Source organism: Varanus komodoensis, unplaced genomic scaffold (genome assembly GCF_004798865.1).
Source record: "Varanus komodoensis strain SLA01 unplaced genomic scaffold, ASM479886v1 scaffold42, whole genome shotgun sequence".
In the NCBI taxonomy this organism is placed as follows: Eukaryota; Metazoa; Chordata; class Lepidosauria; order Squamata; family Varanidae; genus Varanus; species Varanus komodoensis.
The window spans coordinates 3,442,367-3,464,203 of NW_025335972.1; the positions used below are offsets into that span (position 1 = coordinate 3,442,367).

The 21,837-nt window shown below is 45.5% G+C and overlaps 1 protein-coding gene across 2 annotated transcripts in view; it reads left to right on the forward strand.

Moving 5' to 3' along the window:
* The window catches only part of IQSEC2 (IQ motif and Sec7 domain ArfGEF 2), a 175,592-nt gene that overhangs the window by 12,560 nt on the left and 141,195 nt on the right, over positions 1–21,837 (forward strand). For both annotated transcript variants that reach the window (XM_044443782.1, XM_044443781.1), the window contains exon 2: positions 18,737–18,766. In XM_044443782.1, coding sequence (XP_044299717.1) covers positions 18,737–18,766 — 30 coding nt within the window. The remainder of the gene's footprint in view (positions 1–18,736; positions 18,767–21,837) is intronic.

The following is a 21,837-nucleotide window of genomic DNA, read 5'->3' on the forward strand; positions in this document are numbered from 1 at the left end:
AGCTTGCCTTTCTGTACCTTTAATTGTATTTGTGAATGTGGTAAACTTTCTTCAGCCTCACTGGGCCTTGATGAAGCCAAGACATGAGGAAGTATGGTTTGCTTTTGTTGAAGAATGCCTTTTTAAAGGGCTGAGCCAAACTCCTCAATTTAAACAACGGCATTAGAGGAAAGATGGCACCACTTCTAATCAGTTCTTTCTTGGAGAATCAGTTGGAATCAGTTACATATTTTTATTTCAGTGGTTAAAGACCCTCAAATAATTTCATATAGAAACGGACACAGGTAACATACCTAGCAACTTAAAAATGGAAAAGTCTTAGTGGCTTGTCTCCTTGACAGATGATTATATGATACTTAAGGTATGTCACAGGAAGCTCTGAATTCGATGTACCATTGATTTGGGCAGAAGAATTATTCTTTTAACCAGAAGAACCTATTTAGCATTTGACAGACAAATTACACAGAGGAACCTCTAACAAAAGAAGCCATAGGTTAGATGTTAATTGGTCTCTAAACTGCTTCCATTCTACATTCTCTTTTTATGCTGTATGCTATGAGCAATATGGCCACCATGTTGCTCATAGCGTATACAGGGTGTGCCAAAAGTAGTACTGATTGGGTCATGTCTAGTTTCTGACATGTCCTCCATCAATGGTGCAACATTCCTGGAACCTGTCCCGAATACTGTGACACAAATTCCAGTGAGCAGCAATGTCGATAAATGCTTGTGAGATGAACTCCTTCAGTTCATCCACTGTGTGAGGTCCTCCATGACATGATCAGTACTGTATATCTACTTTTGGCCTGTCCTGTAGATAATCAGATATCTATAGTACTAAACAGGAATGCAACCAGAATTCCTCATTAATCACATTTTGTATTCCATAATCCTGTTGTTCTTGGTTTGTCTTCATAACTATGGTTGTGTGCTGCCTTTTTCATGTTACCTTGTTTGTCACAGACTCCTTGCACATCCACTTCTGAACCCCTCAGAGAATTCAGGAAAGTGTTCAAGGTGCATTCTTGGCTCACTCAGGTGAGGTCTGGTAGGACTCACTATTGACCCATGTGAGTGGAGAATGCTCCGTTTCCCTGTGGCCATGCACTTTTTCAGGGAAAGATGGGTAGTGGTTGGCTAGCTGAAGTGTGTTTCCTATACTCACATTCTCACAGAAGAACCTCTTATTGGTTTCCCAAGATGTCCAGAATGGATTCTTCAGAAAACAGGTTGGTTAGAGAACCATCATACCACAATCAATAATGACCTCTGTAGCACATAGAAAGAGTGGCTAAAGTATGTTAATTAAGGGATTTTAAGGGTGTTTATTTGTGTGATCATAAGAATTTTTCTTCTGGATCTATAGATAGATCTAAAATCCATGAGTTGTCATTCCAGAGCTTGTTTGAGATCTCAACCCTTCTCTGCTAGATTTATAAAAGGCTCAGTTTTTTCAGGCTTGTAGAAGTATGTTGACATCTTTATAGAGTGCTGTTCTTTATAGAGGCACCCTGTGGAGCCACATCAAGCTCACTGAAGAGGTTTTCTAGCCAAACAGTACCACCAGGGGGTAAAACTGTTCCTGGACTATACCACTTCAGACTGCATGGGGAGGGGTGTTATATGGATGAATACTCCCCCTCCCCAGGGTGGGAAGCATTTCTAAATGAAGAAATGTGAGGAGAAGACTAGGCTAGAACCTTCTTTTCTAGCATCCTATTTTCAAAGTGCAAGGAGAAGTGCATGATGGTGATTATTGCTATTATAACTACAACGTGGAGGAACATTCTGTCATGCGAACTCTCCCAGGCAGTCTGAAGTTACATAATCTAGAAACAGTTTCACCATATGGTACTTTCCAGGTAAAACTGTCAAGGGGCGAAAGGGAATTAGAGTCTATTCAGCATGATGGATCACAGATTGTGTAGGCCTGCTTGGTCTGGAGAGAGCCCTTCCTCTCTTTCCTTCAGTACTGACTCTAGATGTTTCCTTGCTACCTGTCCTGGGGGGCCACATTTCCTTATGATACTGGGCATATGATTGCTGCATGTGTACAACAGGCTGTCCTGTGAAGTGATCTCCTGTCCCATGTGTATACCACTCACATGGAGTGTGGGAAGCAAGAATGCATTTCCTGGCCCTGTGCCTGAAGTTATCATGCCCATCCACTATGTCAAAGGAGCCTGTTTATGCGTATAAGTGCACGAATATCGACTGTCCTGGAATCCAGATTTTGCAAGGTTTCAGGTGTATGGACGGTCGGCATGTAGATGGATGTACGTGTGTAGAAGCCCCTTTCATGAGTTTTGCTGAGTGGGACTGGTGGGCACATTGATTTAGTGGCAGGGCTAGCAACCCGGTTCCACTTCTTCCACCACATGTTTGACATATGCACCTGTGAGTGCAGGAAAACATCAGAAGAGCCCCTGTGTTTTTAAAATATCCAGATGTGTTGGGATGTAATGAATACAAGGTCAAGCATACAGGATTGAAAGTGGTCCTTGGTGGCAAATCAGGGTATGGAGCTGCTGACTCAACGTTATAATCTATGAGTGTGTGGGTTTGGTTAATGTAGTATCCTGACTTGTTTCATTCTTAGAATTTCTAAAATTTTTATTATTATTATTACATTTTTATACTGCCCATAGCCAAAGCTCTCTAGGCAGTTGACAGCAATAATCATAGAATCATACGCTCAAGTCACCCATCCCACTTCTGCCCAGGCCTGACCCTGCTTAGCTTCCAAGATTAGGCAGGATCAGGCACTTCAGGCTACGTGAAAGCTGTATTTAACTGTTAAGTGTAACAATTCATGGAACAACCAGAATACCAAAGATATAAACATTGCTGAGATGTTAGGAGGAATATTATGAGCAATTTGGTGACTGATTTCTTTACAAGGTGAAGTTTCTGCACCCAGTCATCCTAAAGGGAGGGCTTATCGAATGAAATCTCACCACAGTGTGCCATGAGAACCTGATGGATGCAGCAATTATTGTATGTCAAACCCTGACTTCTGAGGGAAGACATAAAGTTTGCTGGCAAGGCTGTCCAAAGGTCACAGAGGAAAGCATCAAGGGCAGCTTCCAGTTTTTAAGGCATTGCATTGGAAACGACAGCACAGATGGGCTGTTGCACCTTCTTCCCCCGCCTGTCTACCCAGCCAGCAGCCAGTGTTTTGTTTTTTAGCTTTTCCAGGCCTGCTGCCACAACCCCTGTTCTTCCTACTGCTACACGGTGGCTTTTGAATCTGTCCTCCTGTCATTTTCAATCAGGGAGTGCCTCCATTGCAGCTGGATGACTGGCTGCGACATGGACAGTAAGGTTTGATTTGCAGCAGGAGGGGTGCTGGGCCACAGCCGGACAGGGCTGCGATGTGGTTGGCAGAGCCCCTGGCACGGCGAGGCCTCGCCATAGAGAGGGATCAGCACTGCAGCTTGAGCCAAGCGCACAGCAACAACTAACCTGCAATAGCATTACATCGTGCCCCTCAGTTCCTGTATGTACATTTGCTATGTGATATATAAATTAGGATGCTTATTTCGTAAAGCAGCATGGGATAAGTCTACTCTTCTCAAGAAAATAGCCTTAATTTTTTGATTGGATAATCAATGTGTATGGTGACAATACATTTATACTGTCTATAGCCTATTCTTTTGTTACTTGGGAAGCTTACGAGATGACAGCAAGATGTCATCTTTTGTACCTTGGGCCAGCTTGTTATTTAAGCTGACAGGAACGTCTTGGAACTCAGGGTGGGAGGTCTCCCCGTTTCACCTTTTTCCACCTTTTGGATACCTTGTCATCAAGGAGAGCAGTCCAGAGTCTGCAGGATTCCACATGCCATGTTTGTTTATTGGATTTGTTTAAAGGCTGCCCATTAGCATCACACCCTCTACTATGATCTTGAGATACAGTTTTTGGAATGAAGTGCACCGATCTCCATTTAGGGGGAAGGTGCAGCTGCGTTAGGAGAAAGGTATTCAAGGGCTTTTTCCATTAGGAGGTGTTGGCTCCAGTCCTGACCCACTTCAAAGAAAGGACCAGTGAGCTTCAGGCAGGCATGAAATGGGGTCCAGGATGATTCGGGGCATCAACAGCCATAGAAACAGTAGAAAAGGCAGTCACTTTTAAGCAATTGTTTGTTCTTGAACACTGCCTTGGTTCAGGAGGCTGGCTGGCTGGCTTTGAGCAACCTTGTTCCAGTTTTGGTTTTCTAAGCAGTCAGTCCCATTCCATGACTGAGTTTGGAGGGTTGCCAGGAAACCCCAGTTTGCTGACACCAGGATGCAGCTCTCTGGTCCCTGGGGCTGTGCGAAATGCACTTGGCTCTAACCAGCCTGATAAGCACAGCTCCAGCAGCCTGTACCCACACTTGTGCGTCTGTGCATTGTTTGTGGAGCAGCTCACACTGCATAGCCCCCTGGCTGTAACTAGCATAGGGGGTTAATTCAGATCCTGCATGTTGCTGCTGCATTTGCTTTTCCTCATCCACCTGAGAAGTTGCAGCCCTCAGAGAAAGAGTTTGTTATTATGTGGGAACACTCATCTAGTGCTTTCTGGATTTTGCCTGTCTGGGGAACACTTTGTGATAGCCTGGGCTAGAGCTGGGGAGAGTCACATGGCAGCAAATGGACTGGGTAAAATGTGGATCCAAGCCAAAGGAAGCAGCAGAGTTGAAGAAAGAAATTGAAGTTTTGTTTTGGAGTGAGGGGGAGTTGCAGATGAGTCTTGCTTCAGATGGGCCATAATGTGCAATGTTGCATTTTGTTTCTCTCACCCCCCACCACCCCCAGGGTACACTTTGTCAATTTTCTCCCTGACAGAGCCCCTAACAGAGCTCAGTGTCTGGCTGCATAATCGGCTTGTGGAGTGGAAGTGAACATGGCCCTTGGGGAACGTGCAAGCTGGCTGGAACCTCGCGTGCCCTTTCTGGCACCGCTGCAGCATCCAGCAAGTTGGAGCAGCGCCAGAGCAATGTGTGGCTTTCCATCCAGCCCTCCACTGTCTCTAGGTGCCTTTTCCTGTGCATCCAGCCCCGGGGCAGAGGGCAAACACCAAGGCGTGTCGGGCCCTGATCTGGACCAAGCAGGTGCAGCTGAGTTCATATTGATGAACGGGTTGGCCAGTTCTTTTTGTGGTCTCTCTGAGGCTGGAAGCCAGCAGCAGATGGTACTGCTGGCATGTGCCAGGACAGTGGGCATCTGCCAGGCAGTCAGGGGGTTTAGTGAGAGCCTCTTCCCCCTGCCAATCCAGCACCTGTTCCCAGGAAATCAGCATATTGCCCTCCTGTAGTCAACTAGTTGGGGCCAGAGACTCCACAGGAGCAGATCAGTTGGCTGTTTCCATAAACTCGGCTTACATGGAGGTGAGAGCCCGCCTCAGGAGCAAGAAGCACTTCCACCAGCCGGTTTTCTGGTATGGGACTGTGGGTGTACTAAACTGACCGTTGGGCCCCTGCCATATGGCTGTAGTCCTGGTGATTATTCCATTCCCGGGAGCAATGGCCACGTTTGTCCTTGTGCTAAAAGACCTCAGCGTCATGGGCAGGATTTTGTTCTTCCTAAAGGAGAAATGAGCCTTCAGATGAGGAGTCTGATGTGGTGCAATCCATCAAAGGCTGCACCGCAGGACTGTGCCTGTGATATACCGCAGCTCTGTTCTGTTTGCTTAAAAGAAGCCTAAGGAGGAAGAAAACATGAAATGTGTTACTTTAAACTCCAGTGATTTGGAGGCAGACTTGATTTAATCGAACACCTTTTTTTATAATAAATGGCTTGAAAATTGTCACGAACATCATTGTGTATATGATGAAAGACCTAAACGACCAGCTGCTTTTGGGAACAGAAATTAATCTTAGATAGGATTGTTCTTGCATTTCTGGAGGAGGCTGTAGCATTGTGGGCAGTCAGCAGAGCCTTCCTTAATCCAAAGGAGAGGAAAATATAACGAAAGACAATAATTTATTTGCTTTGGACAGAATCTTATGCAGGCTTCAGCAGAGAACGTCTTACAGCTCCCAGCTAGTTAGAGAATGCTGTGAGTTGTAGGACTTTTCCCCATCTAGTCTTGCACAGGATTGCACCCTATACTAACATGCTTATAGCCCTCCTTTCCTCCAAGGCAAAATAAATATTTCCCCCAACAATTCTATGCTCACAACAGGACTCTGTGTTCTGTGTTCTGTTCAGGCTCAGACCCGCCATCAAGCGGAGGGCAACACCAGCTGCCCCTTGCCTTGCCCTGCAGCCAGGCAGGTGTCTCCTATCTGGTGGGGCTGATTTCTCCTTGCCCAGAGGGTCTGCTAGACCCCACTGCTGACTGGCCACCTGTGAGCTCTGCTTGCTCTTCAGGTATTCCCTCATGTGACAGCAACAACAAAAGAGGCCTCCTGGGCTGAAGGAAAAGTGTGCATCGTCCACGTGGCGGAGCTGCATGTGTGGGAGGGGCTTGTCCAGCTCCGTGCCCAAGGGAGACAGCGAACCTGAGTCATGTCATGGCTTGCTCAGGCTTCCCTTCCCAGGCCAACTGCCCATGAGGCCTGGCTGACTTGTTCTTCGTAGCATAGTTGAGTATCTCGCCTCAGCACATATGTACTTTCCCCTCTGGATGAAAGATCTAAATAACAAAGTTGAAACATGGTGAGAAGCCACCATGAATAAACTGAAACTTAATCCAGACAAGATGGAAGTCCTGTGGTGGGTGGATCGAACTCCTGGGTAGGTGGCCTGGACCTTGCCCTGGACGGGGTTGCACTCCCTCTAAAGGACAGGGTCCGCAGCTTGGGAGTGCTCCTCAACCCCTCAAGTGACTGCGGTGGCGAGGAGCGCTTTCCTTCAGCTTCGGCTAGTCTATCAGCTGCGTCCCTACCTGGAGGAAGACTGCCTAGCGACAGTGACACATGCATTGGTTACTTCCTGGTTGGATTTCTGTAATGAGCTCTATGTGGGGCTGCCCCTGAAGACAGTCTGGATACTTCAGATGGTGCAAAACAGAGCAGCCAGGTTGCTGACAGGGACTGGGCATTATTCTCACATAACTCCAGTCCTCTACCAGCTTCACTGGCTTCCCATCGAAGTCTGGGCTCAATTCAAGGTACTGGTTATTACCTATAAAGCCCTTAATGGCTTGGGACCTGGATACCTGAAGGAACGCCTTCTTCCATATTTGCCCTCCCGCCCCTTGAGATCGGCAGCAGAGGCTCTCCTCTGGGAACCCTCCGTGAAAGATATTAGGAAGCAAAGTACCCAGAGGAGGACTTTCTCTGCGGTGGCGCCCTGTCTATGGAACGCGCTCCCCAGAGAGGTCCGCCTGGTGCCGTTGTTATGTGTTTTTCGGCACCAGGTTAAGACCTTTTTATTCCAGTGGTATTTTAATACGTGTTAATATTGTCTTTTTTATGTTTTTAATTGCAGCCAGTGTGGGTCAGGAATTTTATTTATGTTATTTATGTTATATTTGACATTGTAAACCGTCCTGAGGCTTTTTTACGAATAGGACAGCATATAAATATTTTAAATAAATAAATAAATAAATAAATTTCCCCATGTGACTTTTTTTTTTTTTTTTTGGAGCAGCGAACGCAATTTTGAATATTCAGGTCATAGCAGGGGTGCAGTGTCACTACTTGCTTCATGTGAACCCAGCTAGGATGGGTTGTTGGATTGGTTAACAAGCCAGCCAGAACACAGGGACTGTTGAAAGGGTTGTGAATAGCTTCTCAACTCTTCCAGTAGCCCCACCCCCCCTTGCCAGATTTGCCAGTAATGAGAAGCTGCAACACGGCCCTGCCATGCCCTGAATATTCAAAATGGTGGCCACTGCCATGGTTGAAAGCCCAGTGGGGAAATTCACCTTTAGGGGCTCCTTGTTAGCTGTGAAACATGCTCTTAGTGTGTGGTGGGGGTGGTGTGGGGATGGCATGAGGCCAGGGGTGGTACAAGCCTCTCTTCCATGGAGCATACGGCAGTTTTGTTTTCCTTGTGCTGGGCAGGATGCTCTGCACTTTTGCTTTGTGAGTCTGCTTGGAGCACTACTAATGAATTTCTAAAAGGAAATGTCTCTGGTCTCAGTCAGACAGACAGGTTATCACAGTATTTCCCCTTTTAAAAAGCACATCCTGGAAGATACTTTCTTTAAGTCTGGGCACAGAGGGATGCATATTGTGACTGAGAGGTGCTTTGTGCATGGGCAGAGTCTGCAACATCCTATTTCTCGTATGGAGCCACAGAACTGAAAATATGTTCTAATGCTAAACTCTGGCAAAGCCTGGCTCAGCTTACGTAGAGCCTTACATTTCATTGTATCTGAATGAATTTGTTCTTTCAATTTTAGGGAAAGATGTGGCTTGGCTTTTGCAAGGTTGAATGTTTGTTTGTTTTTTCAAACTGCATACAACCAGAAGCAAGAATTCCCTGTTTTTTCTTGAAGAGTTTTTGATGTATTTTATTTTGGGGTGTGGTGAGGTGAGGTGATGGGAATGTATTCATCCTCCTAAAAAGTGCACAGTTTCGAGAATATGTGCAGAGAATGGTTGATAGTGACAAGACCATTTCATTTATTGCTTTTTTGTACCACCCACTAGTCAATTCCCTGGGCAGTTTATATGGCTTAAAATTTAAAAAGCTTATAAACCCCCCTGTATATACATAAATGCATAAACATACAACACACACATTTATGTAAAACAGTCTTTAAAAATCAACAAGAAAAAATTCAAGCCCTGATTAAAAAACATAATTCTATGCTGTCAAATGCCTGAGAGAAGATGAAGGTGTTAACCTGGTGTGGAAAAAGTAATGTTGGCAGCAGGTGAGCCTCCTTGATGAGATCATTCCAAGATTAAGGGGCTACCACTGAGAAAGCCCTCTTCCTTGTTGCCACTTTCTGAGCCTTCCTTGGAGGAGACATCTGGAAGAGGACCGTAGATGATGAATGTAGTGTACATTTTGAGAGACCATGGCAGCCTGCATATGTTTACATTTTTTCTTTCTATGTCATAATTCTGCCCTTTTTCTTGCAAGGAACCAGGTGACTTATATGACGGTCCTACTCCTTTCCATTTTATCCCTAGCAGTCCTGTGAGGTAGAGCAAGCTGAGAGTGAGTGACTGGTCCCAAGTCACCTAGTGAGCTTCATGGCGGAGTGGGGACTGTAACCCAGACCTTCCAGACCAAGTCTAACCACTGCGTCACAAGGCACTCTTTCCTTAGTGATGTACAAGTCTACATGTGGGGAGGTTAAATGCTGCAGCCCCACCCACTAAAAACAGCAAAAGAATCTGCTGCAGTCCTGCCATGGCTGATCAAATGGTATGCTCCATTCTTGTCTGGTAATAGATCCAAAGAGAGACGGAAGTGCTCAGCAGAGCCCCTCCCCTCAAAGCTTTCTCAAACCAGACTTCTGTAGTGACAGCACTGGGTACTGGATTCTGGTATTTGCACTAGAAGGCACTGCTTGCCACATTTATTCCCACACCTGCTGTGTAAATCCCCAGGTTTACATTATACCACTCTGGTGTCCTCCAGAGTTGTTTGGACTTTCATCATACCCAATGTGATGGGAGTTGTAGTCCACACATAGCTAGTGAGCATCAGGTTGAGAAAGGCTGGCCATACCCATAGTGGGCCTCTTTGAGAGAACTTCATGATTTGCCAGAAGTGCAGTATTTAACTCCTAATGAGTATATGGGCATTACATTCTTATGTTGTTTTAATAGGCAATAGGTTAATCATTAATAGAATAATAGTTTTTGTGCATTCCTCTTTCCTGGAAGCTCTCACCACCAGTCTACAATTCTGAGGATTCCTTGGCAGTAGCCAAGGCAGTGACACTGGGATAAAATCTCACACCCTCCTCAGGCAGCTTGTTCCATCTCCCAACTGTTAGGAAGTTCTTGCTCATGTCTAATGCAAATCTACTTTCACAAAGTTAAAACCATTGTGCCTGGTCCCCCAGTCACTGGAAAAGATGAACAGTTGCTTTCCTCCTTCTGAATCTCATTTGTATATATTTTACTTAGTTTGTCCGGAGGCAGCAAAGCACACTCAGCCTGCCACTTTCTTTTCTCTTGGATGCTCTTAGAGTTGGTGGAGTTATACTGTATCTTAGGGCTTACTCCTGCAAATAATTGCTTAGGTGGGCAGGTGACTTACATGAGCAGTGTAGCATCAGAGGAGCTTGCTGCGAAAAGGTCACAGCATGTACTTCCACAGCAAGATGTGTTCAAGAAAAGCATTTTGTTTCTGCTTTTATTGCACAGCAGTAACCAAGATGATTTTCCATGGATGGATCCTCAGATGTAGCTCTGTTGTCATGGCTATGAGCAGCTCTTGTGATTTCTGAACTGATCTTTTGACCAAGGCTGTGGCCTCATGTCCAAACCACATGCCAGTTTGAGTGCATCTCCACGTGAGAATGGAGTGGGCATGGGGAGAGTGCAACTTTTTGGGGCACTGTCAGCTGAATAGGAAGGAACTGCCTGTTTCCTTCCCACCCCAGTACCAATCCTTCCCATGGCTTGGCAAGGAAGAAAAGGGGAGGCACCCTTCCAGGGCTCAGGGCCTGCTTGCAAGCAGAGCTTCCCATTTTGAATCATCTCCACATGGTAAGCACTCGGTCTGTGGAGGAATGCGTCAAGCATACATGCCATCCGCAACACCCTCTTCTCAAATGCCTACGGAGAGGGTGGGGGGAGCGTGCTTGCACGTTTTAGTGATGCCTGTTGAAGATCCCAGGGAAATTCTTGGCCAGTTTGCTGCTGTTAGAGGCAGTCTGACCACAAGGGGAGGTGAAGTGCATTCTGTACACCTCAGAAGGGGGTAACTATAGAGGTCAAAGCTGGCTTATGGGAACCAGCTTTCTGGTGGTTTCCTTAGTTTCCATTGTTCCTTTCAATGTGACTTGGACATATTACCTAGTTTTCACTCTTGTTTGCTTCTGGCTCTTTTTGAAAAAGGCTGCAGGGGTTACACCTGAAGTGTGCTAGTTTTCATTCTTCTTCATTCATTTCTTTCCTCCTTCCTCCCTCAAATGGGTGTGTGCAATAAGATGATATTTGGACCTGAAATGGAGAATTTCCCTATACGAATTTTATTGTTTGCCACCTTCAGAAGGCTCCTGCCCTGAAAAGTGTTTGAGAAAAATTGTAAGCAAGGTTAAGTAATAACCCTACAGTGATATTACCTGACAAATTCAAGGTGCTGGTTATTACCTATAAAGCCCTAAACAGCTTGGGACCAGGATACCTAAAGGAATGCCTTTTTCCCTATTTGCCCTCCCACCCCCTGAGATTGGCAACAGAAGCCCTCCTCTGGGAACCCTCTGTGGAAGACGTTAGGAGACAGAGTACCCAAAGGAGGGCCTTCTCTGCAGTGGCGCCCCGACTATGGAATGTGCTCCCCAGAGAGGTCCGCCTGGCGCCATCACTATATGTTTTTCGGCGCCAGGTTAAGACCTTTTTTATTTAATCAATATTTTAATAAGTTTTAATAGCAAATTTTATTACTGTATTTCATTAATTGCAGCCAGAGTGGGTCATCAATTTATTTATGCTTTTAGCTGTCCAGAGACATTAGTAATTGGACAGCATACAAATTTTAGTTAAGAATGAATGAATGAACTTATACATAGAATGTCCAGCAGACCAGCCTCACTTTGTTGGATAATAAGTTGAGGGGGGTTATCACTTGAGTCTTCTGCCTTGTGTTACACATGGACATATGGCATTGCCTTGAGTTAAAGCCCCACTTTAGCATACCCCAAAAAAGTGCAAAAAAAAAGTCGATGTGGAATACATGGATAGGAGTTTATGTATAAAGCACTTTAAGTATATTATCTTTCCTGCTTGGTTAGGAAAGTTGATGGAGCAGTTGGGTTCGGTGCCAGTCCGTATTCTGGTAGCTTAAGGCTGGCTGGAATGCACTCCCCCATTGTTGAGTCTTCCGTACCCTCTATAGTGTGTGGCAACTCAGATCATGTAGGGTTGCCCCAAGTGTATCATCACTTCCCATGCCAGTGTAGAAATGTGAAGGCCTGGAGAAAAATCAGGAAAAATTGGCAGTGGGGATGTGAACCCCTAAATTAGGGGGCAAATCCCTTTTTCCCCTAAGGATTTTTTAGAATTAGGTGAAAAAATGTAAGCCCCTTTCCCCAATATTTGGTATTCAAGAATGCTTCTTGTTGTTAGTTGCGAAGTCGTGTCCGACCCATCGCAACCCCATGGACAACATTCCTCCAGGCCTTCCTGTCCTCCACCATCCCCTGGAGTCCACTCAAGCTCACACCAACTGCTTCCGTGACTCCATCCAGCCACCTCATCCTTGACTGTCCCCTTCTTCTTTTGCCATCTATTGTTCCCAGCATTAGGCTCTTCTCCAGGGAGTCCTTCCTTCTCATTAGGTGGCCAAAGTATTTGAGTTTCATCTTCAGGATCTGGTTCAAGAATGCAGTTACACTGATAATGAGGGGGCAGTTCTCTTGACTGATGAAGACTAGAATGACTAGGGCCAGTGGACTGGCTGTCGTCAGATTTGCTTCAGCCTGCTCCTTCAATGTTCAGCTTTAATTAAGAGAGAGAGAGCCTAATTAGAACAGATACTAGTGGTCGGCGATCAGATCTTCAGCTTCTTTAAATTCTCTTACATTCCGCCCCCCCCCCCCCAATTTATATCCTGCCTTTTTCCTACAAAGGGCTCAAGGCAGCTTACATCATTATCCTCCTCCATCTTATTCCCACAACAACAACCCTGTGAGGTAGGTTGGGCTGAGAGTCTGTGACTGGCCCAAAGTCACCCAGTTGGCTCCATGGCTGAGCAGGGACTAGAACCCAGATCCTCTGAGTCCCAGTCCCAGGCTCTTAACCACTACACCACACTGGCACCACACTGGCTCATTGTTATGTTCTTTCACAAAGCAGCACCTGGGTAGAGGAAATGGAAATAGCTTGGATGGGGACTACTGGTGCTAGGGGAAGGGGGTGTATAATCCTTTACTTCACATGTTTTCCCCAGTGCAAATTGACCTGGTGTTATTTGCCCCAAGAGAAAATTTACTTAGGAAAATGCCATGAAGAATAACCTAACTTCCCCCCTCCCCTGGGCAGGCAGATAAAAGAAAAAAAAGAGAATCAGATAAGAGTGTGAAAATCCAGTGGATTCTTTCAACTTGGCCACATGGATTTCATACCATCCACCTTGTGCCAGCACGTGTCATTAGCAGATCCCTCCTTCTTTCCTTCTCCAGCAGATGAGACTTTAGAAGCATAGTCCTTTTATTAAAGCTTAACACAATCAGAGGTGGGGTTCTCCTCAAGATGTGGGAGAAGCACCTATCCATGTAAAGGGTAGAACCAAATTGAAACTTCTCCTCCTCCCCTCTCTTTCAGAAAAGCTTCTGACTCTACCCTCAGGGTAGGGTTGGAGAAACCCTTCCAGAATCTGTTCCTCCAACCTGCAGCCTTCCTCTCATGCTCGGCCTACAAAGCAAGCCGATCCAAGAGGAAAGTCTGCGAATGCCCATGTGCAACTAGCAGCCCTGCATTTCAGGTTCAGCTGGCCATCCCAGCAACCAGCCTTCTACCCTGCCTGCTGCAGCCAACGGCGGTGGGACTGTCCTGGAAGAGGGGTGCTGCTAGTGGTCCCGCATTACACCATTTCTGGCAGTCAGTGACCAGCCTTTTTCCCTGCCTGGTGCAGCCAGTGGCGGCTGCACTGGGCAAGAAGAAGGGCACTGTGCTTGGAGATCATGAGGCTTGATTCCTGGCGAGCACCACACAAACACTGGGTGTGCCCACCAGGAGCTTGGACTCAGGGCTGCTGCAAAGTGGGTTGGAGCATGGGGAGCTGAGCCCAGGGAATCTGATGGATTCCCAACACCAAAAGGATTCCTTGCACATTCCTCCTTCAGTGTAGCTCCAGCTTCTTGCGGACTGGATGGCTGGAAATACTGGGCATTTCATAACTGGTCCATTTGTTTCTCCTGTGGTCTCCTGACTGGGTCAAAGAACCCCTTGCTTGCTGGTCCCCATGCTCTGCCTGAGGATCTTCACGGGGTAACCTTCAAATTGCCAAGGTCTCCCCCCCACTTTGCTCTTCCACCTCCTCCTCAGAATTGGAAGAACCTGTCTAAGCAGACTGCAACTTGCGAGAGCTGGACCTTCTTTCTGCACCACTGATTTGATGTGACACAAGTCAATTCAGCACATGGACTTCCATTTTTGAAAAAGGCTGCAAATTGCATAAATTTGTTAAAGCTAGGAAAACGTATGCAAAATGTGTCTCTGTACCACCGTTAATGCAAATTTATGCAAATTGCATACCTTTGGGCAAATTGCACGGTGGAAGCCTGAATTTGCACACTTCTTCAATGAGCTGTCAGAAAATTCACAGTACCCAAGGTGGGGTGTGTGCCTGTGAGAAGAGGATGTTTCCATACTTCTCATGTTCACTGCTACAAGAACAACAGCAATTACTTCAGTCTAATGAGTCAGCCCAGATTTGCACAAGTCACAATTCATGCACATTGTGCTAGAGATACGTAGTTATTCTTTATTTTCTGTACTTCCTGATAACTGAAGCTCTCTGGGTCATTCACAGCAAAATCATAAACATAGGTGCAATAATAATAGATGCTAATCAAAATACGAATATAATAAAATACAGCATAAAATTCAAATATACAACAGTTAAAACAGCTAAAACAGTTTCTGTAAAAACCATACCTGTTGAAACAGCTGGCAAGTCCCATCATGACAAATGTTGGCACCAGCTATGCCTCATTGGGTCCAGTATTCCACAGTCTGGGGACTCCTTCCGTTTTGTCTCCCTTAGACCTGGCAGTTGGAGAAAGGCCTCTGCTGTAGATCATTTTGTCTGAGTAACTGAGATTAGGCAGCCATTCAGTCAGGTATTGTGGTCCTAAGCTGTGTAGGGCTGTATTGGTTAAAAGCAGTCTACTGAATAGGGTTCGGAAGCATAGAAGTCTGGTCGTCCAGTGCAGGCAGGCTCAGCTCCGTCTTCACTGTTTGGACCTTCTAGTCCCAGTTATTAATCTGGCTGCCACATTTCACACAAACAGTAGCCTCTGAACCGTCTTCAGAGGCAGCCCCACACAGAGTGCATTGCAGTAATCTGTTTCAGAGAGTACCAGGGTGTAGCTTACTGAAACCAAACTATCCCTGCCCAGGTAGGGTCATAGCTGGGCCATAATGGATAATTTGCCACCAGCCTAAAGTTGTTAGTATCTTAGCTTCAAATGTGCCCAAATGTTTCAAGGAATTTTGAAGAAACTGATCCCTGCCTTATTTGGCCCACTTTGAGCTCAAATGGAACACATTTTCCAGTTGTGTACATATTTAGTCTTGCTAACTCTTCTTGGTACAGTAGTGCTGGAAAAGGTGTGCCAGCCAGAATCTTTCTTTTCAACCTGAGTAATAAGTAAACCTGCTTCTGGCGCTTAACCAGTTAATGCAAACATACTGGGAGAATTGGCAAGCTTATGGTGCTTATTTCAATTTTATTAAAATTATAACTTTAAAAGTTCAAAGCAAAATAAATTTAGATGTTTAACGATGACAACTCCCCTGAAGTTGACTCAGAATCGGTTTATGAGAGTGTTTGGAAAAGACATATCTGTGTTTTGAAAGTGTTCTTTCTTAGTTGTAACAGTGGGACCTGCTTGCTGGTGGTGCCAAGCACAAATGTTTTGTTCCTTTGGGAACAGGCTTCACCCACTCTGTGCTGACCCCATAATACTATCCACAGTGCAGACCCCTGCTTCCCCCCACACTTGCCATTTAACAGACAGCCTCATGAAACATGCTGGCAAAAAAGAAAAGCTAAGACCTAGGTAGCTGTAGCAGGCTTCAACCCCAAATAGCCAGGCCTGGGTCTCTAGCCCTTCAAACTGCTTGCTTTGCTTGGCATTAAAGTCTAGATCAGTGATGGTGAACCGTTTAGAGACTGAGTGCCCAAACTGCAACCCAAAACCCTCTTATTTATCGCAAAGTGCCAACACTGCAATAAAACCTGAATACTGAGGTTTTAGTTTAGAAAAAACAACTCACAGCCTGTCCAAGCAATATCCTTGGCAGCGCAGTGACCATGCAAAATCTCGGATGAGTTGCGGCTCGTGATGTCATTGCCTGGCGCCGCTACTCCTTTCCGAGCATGTGCATGGCCCCTATGTGCACTGTTATCCCATGCTTAGCCACTGGGGCGATGCTGGGGCTACTTGACCTGCCTGCCGACAGAGAGGGCTCTGCGTGCTTGCTGCGGCACATGTGCCATAGGTTCGCCACTGGTCTACATATTTACAAAAGTACATTAGAGCTTTAGTTAGCATTGCTTAGACCATTGCAGACTGCATTCACAAATCTAAGAAGTTTTCCTTTCCTGATGTTGAGATGGCACAAGAACCCTGCACACTGTGCTTGAATGTTCCTTATCATGTATTACTCTTGTGAGCAGGAGGCAGTAACGAGCCTATGCTTTGATGTTCAGGCAGCGAAGAAACTTTGGCCATCCAGGCAGAAATCCTCCTTGTTAGCTCACTATACTTCATTATCTCTTAGCACCTGTGTAAACAATACTACTCTTGCAACCATATATTTTAATTATGTAGAATGCTGTATGCATGTGCTATAAGTTTGTAAACTATAAAAACTAGCCATTTTCTTTGTCCTTTGGTTCAGAGTCTTTTCAAGAGGGATTCCACTGTTTCTATCTGAACCCAGCTGATTGGAGTCCTACCTTGCAGGAGCCCTCGCTGTGCAGTGTAAGAGGGTTGCTGCTAAAAGTCTTGGAAGTCTACCCAGTATGTCTGGATATTATTGCAATAATAAATTGTCTTCTCCTTAGTAAACCTGAAGTTACTGTATCAATCTCTGGAAAACATTTTAAAAAATCAAAATGTTTTGCCCCTGGCCAGGGCAACAGTGACAGTCAACAACCTCATGTGATATTTGTAGGAAATAATCAAGAGAGCTGATTATTCCCAGCAGAGATGCTAGACCAGACTGCTTGATTGGATGTTATGGTCATGGCAATCAACTTGAAATGTGTTGGGACTAAGCAGCTATTATTAAATAATTTTTGGACATATGCTTACAAAACAGCAGGCATTGTGGTTCAAGTAGCTTCATAGCACTTGATGAGCGTTTCATCGAAAAGAATGGGATGACATTCAGGTCTGGCATCAGGAGGTGGCCTATTTAGACACCTACCCAAGCCATACCCCACATTCTCTCAGGAGGCCAGCTGACAAGAACTCCCATAACCAGTGCCTCCTCCTCACTGCTGTAACCTGCTTGATCATCTGCCTGTCTCTCTGGCCCAAGTTGTGGTGGTGGTCAGAAGGAGGTACAACAGGTGCCATTGCCTCCTTGCCCACTGGCTTTCCATCTGCCAAGCAAGCCTGTGGTAGCTGTGAGGAGGAATAGGAGAAGTTGCCAGTTGCCAGTTGCCAGTGGCTTTGGAGGGAGAAGGCCTATGAAGGGCGTTTTGCCCAAGGGCCCTCAGAAACCAGGAGCCGTTGCTGATAAAGAACCTCTGTGCACAGTGGCTGGCTTTGGGTGCCTGGCTGCTGAATGCTGACTGTGCATGCCCAGAATTGTGTTTTAACATTTGGTAATCAGTGAAAGCTTTGATCTGTAACATAGGTGACCTAAGGTTTTCGGCTAGGACAATCAGGTAACTGCCTCATTAAACTTTTCTCTTCCACATGGGCTTACTCTCCTTGCAAGGCTCCGTACCCTTCATTCTGTCTCTGCCAACAGAAAAATTCCTGGCTACAGACTTGTAATGTTCAGCACCAAGAGGATGAAATCTGATCCATGATAACAACCACCAGCCTCCCAGTGGGCTGCTTTATTATCTTGTGATGCTGCAGAGATACTTTACTTCCCCCAGAGTGCTTGCTGCATTGATAAACAGGCAAGCCCAAAACAACTTTTCCTCTACGTCTCCTTACATTAGACACATTTTGTGGGGTTCCTGGAGTAGTCAGATGCCCAGAATTAAGACAGCCGTGGAAGGGCTGTAGAAAGTGGAACAAATCTGTTAGAACAGAGAGCAGAACATGACTAGGACAATTACAGGTTGGGATCTGGTGCAGGGAATAAGGCACTACCAAATTTTCATGGGGCTAGCTTTTGTAGCAACATTTTCATGTGGCTTATTTTTGCAGTTGTTTTATGGAACTCATATGCAAAGTTTTCTCTGAAGTTCATAGATGAAAAGGCCAGTACTTCTCTAGCAGTGAAAATGACCTTATGCAGTGAAATTGTGACATTGTTCTGTCATGCTGCAAAGTGCCAAGTGATCACATTGTGCAAGGCGTTGCAGTTGCCTCTTTTCAGAAGGCAAACAATTTTGTCTTTTTTCCCCCTCCTTCTTGAGGTGTGTGAAAAGTTTCACAAAAAGACAGCCCTTTTTTCTGCTCAGCACTGGTAGGAATTCAGGGGTGTCAACAGATCCTGGGTGTTTGAATGTAACCCTAATTTGTGCCAAAGGGATCCAGTGTTAATACCTTTGGGTGAAACTAAACCTGGAGAAAATTCCTATGCACAAATCCATCTTTGACAGCATGTGTCTTCAGATGGATCCTAACAGACCTTTTAAAATTTGACCATGGGTCACTTCCAATGCTGAGCATTCTTCTTCCAAATATTTGCAACAACCCTTAACCTGGACAGTCATAGTTTAACCCTGCTGACCATTTCTGTCTCTTTGCTTTGCAGGTCGGATGGGGAAAATTCAAGAACTGTCAGGTCAGTCACATTTAAAGATAAATACAAATAAAAACTTTCTTCCTGTCTTTTGCCCGTTCCTTATAGTTCTTGAACTTAGATTCCCCACTCTGCCCCATCCCATGTCCCCCACATTGCCCCCTTCCCACGCAGAGCCCTGCGTGGTTTGTTATGTGTGGTCTTCCCTGGATGCATTTCTGAGTTTGAGTCTTCTCTTCCATGAAGTAGTTAATCCTGGCATGTGGCTTGGATTGCATGTAAGATGTGGCAGCTGGTGGGCAGGATAGAGATGTGTGCCATTGCCGGGGGGTGGGGTTGGGGTTGTTTGAGGGTTGTGGTTCCTGAGAACAGGGCTGGGGGGGGGGGGGGGTGTATGAAATGGGATAGTTAAGAAAGAGTGTGTTCATTTAAGTCAAATTCCTGTAGTTTTAATCAACAGAGTATGGATACTTACCTAGCCTAGATGATGATGGTGATTGCAATAACAGACAACACTGTACTCCAAAATGCATGTTCATCCCATATCTGTTTGTGCCGTATGTTGAACAAATAATGAAGCATGGTCTCTGCTGACAGGCTTAGGATCTGCAGTAGACATAACATGTGTTATGGATCCTTCTCTCCCAGCACCAGCTGGGACTGCCACTATCAGCATCATTGCCATGGTTCTGCTGTAGGAGGGAGAAAGCCATCAAGCAGCGAGTCCTGGGCTATCTGGCCCAATGCTGCAGCAAGGAGGATGGGCAGTGATGGTGGCCATTGGTCCTCCTTGCCTGTCTGTCACCTGCCACATTCCCTTCCTCCTTATTTAGTTTTTGCTCTGGTTTGCTTGACTGCCTCTTCCCATGTGCCCCTTGCAGCTGCCAGGCTACGCAAGCACTGAACAATATGAGGAATGAGAGGAAAGCAGAAGGCTTTCAGATTACTGCTTCAGATTATCATCCTAGGCTAAACAAGCCATAATCTCTTCATACAGGCTTGGAATCTGAAATAAACATGATATGCATGGACCGGTGCATGCCAGGGTGCCACTGCCCTAATTGCTTGCTGGGGCGCAGCTTGCTTGAATGCAGGCAGGCAGCCTAACTTGTTTGAGGGTGAAACAACCCTCGAGGAACCAAAGGGCTGTTGCTGGGTTGTTTCAGGATTGTTTCCCCCTCAGATAAGCTAGGCTGCCTGGGTTTGGATGACATGACAAGCCACACCTTGGTGAGTGATAGTGCAATTGCACCCAGCATGCATGCACACAGCGTAAATAAGCCACCATGACTACTTTAACCTGCAGTGATGGTACAAATTGGCCTATTGAGTGGAATGGTCAGGGCTGTGAGGGGTGCAAGCAGACCTGATTCCAGTGGTTGGCTACAGGACGTTTGTTTGGTGAGGCCCCCGGCAGGTGCCCATCTGTGTCAGTCAGTGAAGGAAGACTGGATTATGGCTGGTGAGCTGTGTTTAGTGAGTTACAAGTTGTGCTTGGCTGGGACTGCTCCTTGGGAGGAGTCCAATAAGGACTGTTCCTTGGGAGCAGGTGAGGGAATCTTCAATCCAATTTGATCTAACCCTGATGAAAAGTGATGCATGGAATGAAGAGAATTAGAGTCATTGACAGGCATGTGGTAGAAAGCACTTATTCATTCTAGCCCTACTTCTGTACATGTGGGTGGGGAGCAGTTAGTGGTTATCACTGGACAAAATAAAACCAATAATTTAGGGACACATAACCCTCACCTTCAGTTAACACTTGAAGGTTGTTCTGTGGGTTCCAGGGCCATTTTGTTTATGATATTTCTACCCCATCTTTTCTCCAAGGAACTCAGGCTTGGCACCCATAAATTGCTTCCCAGTTTTCATTGGTCTGTGTCCAATCTAACCTTTGTATGACAGCAGCCATAAGGCCCCATTTTAATAGGTTAAGCTCTTTTTTTGCCTTGGATTGGTTGCTGCTGATAAGGGCACATTCATTTGGAAACCAAATGTGTCAATCATGTTACATTAGGCATGGAATCCCTTCTTGGCCACACCTGTATTAGCAGCAAGCACTGTAGTGAAAATAAGAGGACTGACTATGGTAACTACTGGGTACTACAGACCAAGATAGCCGGAGGAGGGGTAAAAAGGGAGCACTACATAAAGTGTAGGAAAGTAGTGGTCTGTAAGCATTTCTTCTTAGCCTCTCTCTGTTTGCCTTTTTAGGGACATGGGATTCTTTTGTACCGTAAGGAGTTTTAGTAACATTATCCCTCTGGCTTTCAGATTATGGTTCTATTTTCCCAGCTGCAGTTTGGTTTTATAAGAACATTTTTGTGTTGGCTAGTGCTGACATAAAATGATATTCTTTTAGGAGGTTTGCAGGTGGAGCTTTGCATGTTGGTGACAATTTTAGTTGCCAGTTTTATGAGTTGCTCATATGACTGGGGAGAGACTGTTTTTGCCACCAGGATAGAAATTTAAAGGGCCTTCTTCCCATATTGAAAACACCAGGATCTGATTCTTCACTTTGCTTCTGACTTAGTCATGCAGACAACTTTGTTATTCTATTGCTTAGTCTCTGCTCTTGGGAGTGGGAAAGCCTTTACAGATCTAGGGTGCTTCCAAATGGAGGCGTGCCATTCAGAAGAGACTGTGTAGCTATTCCTCTATTCCATCTGAAACACTTTTTTCCTGGTAAAAATAAAGGTGAAAGATGCAGTGGGAAAATGCTGGAGGTTTGTAGATGGAAGATGATGACAGCTGGATCCCCTGTAAAGTTCTGTGAATGGGATAGAGCAGTCATACAATAATAGCCTAGCCTTCCCTGGACTGTTAAGAACTTTGGGGCAAGGCTGTTCTTCATTATGCATCGGTGCCACATTTCTCACAAGATCTGAGCTCCCTGATTGATGTGAATCTCCAAGTACTTGAATGACCAATTGAATTAGTGAATAAGTCAGTAGGCTTTGAGCTGTTATCTTATGAAAGAAATACATGTCTGAGAAATCTAGTGCCCAGATATGTCGGCTATATACACACAGAAGAGTGTGTGTGCATTTGTGGTAGGCATGCTTGCATAAGAGTGGCAGCTAATTTCCTGATTAGCTAGGGGAAATATTTCT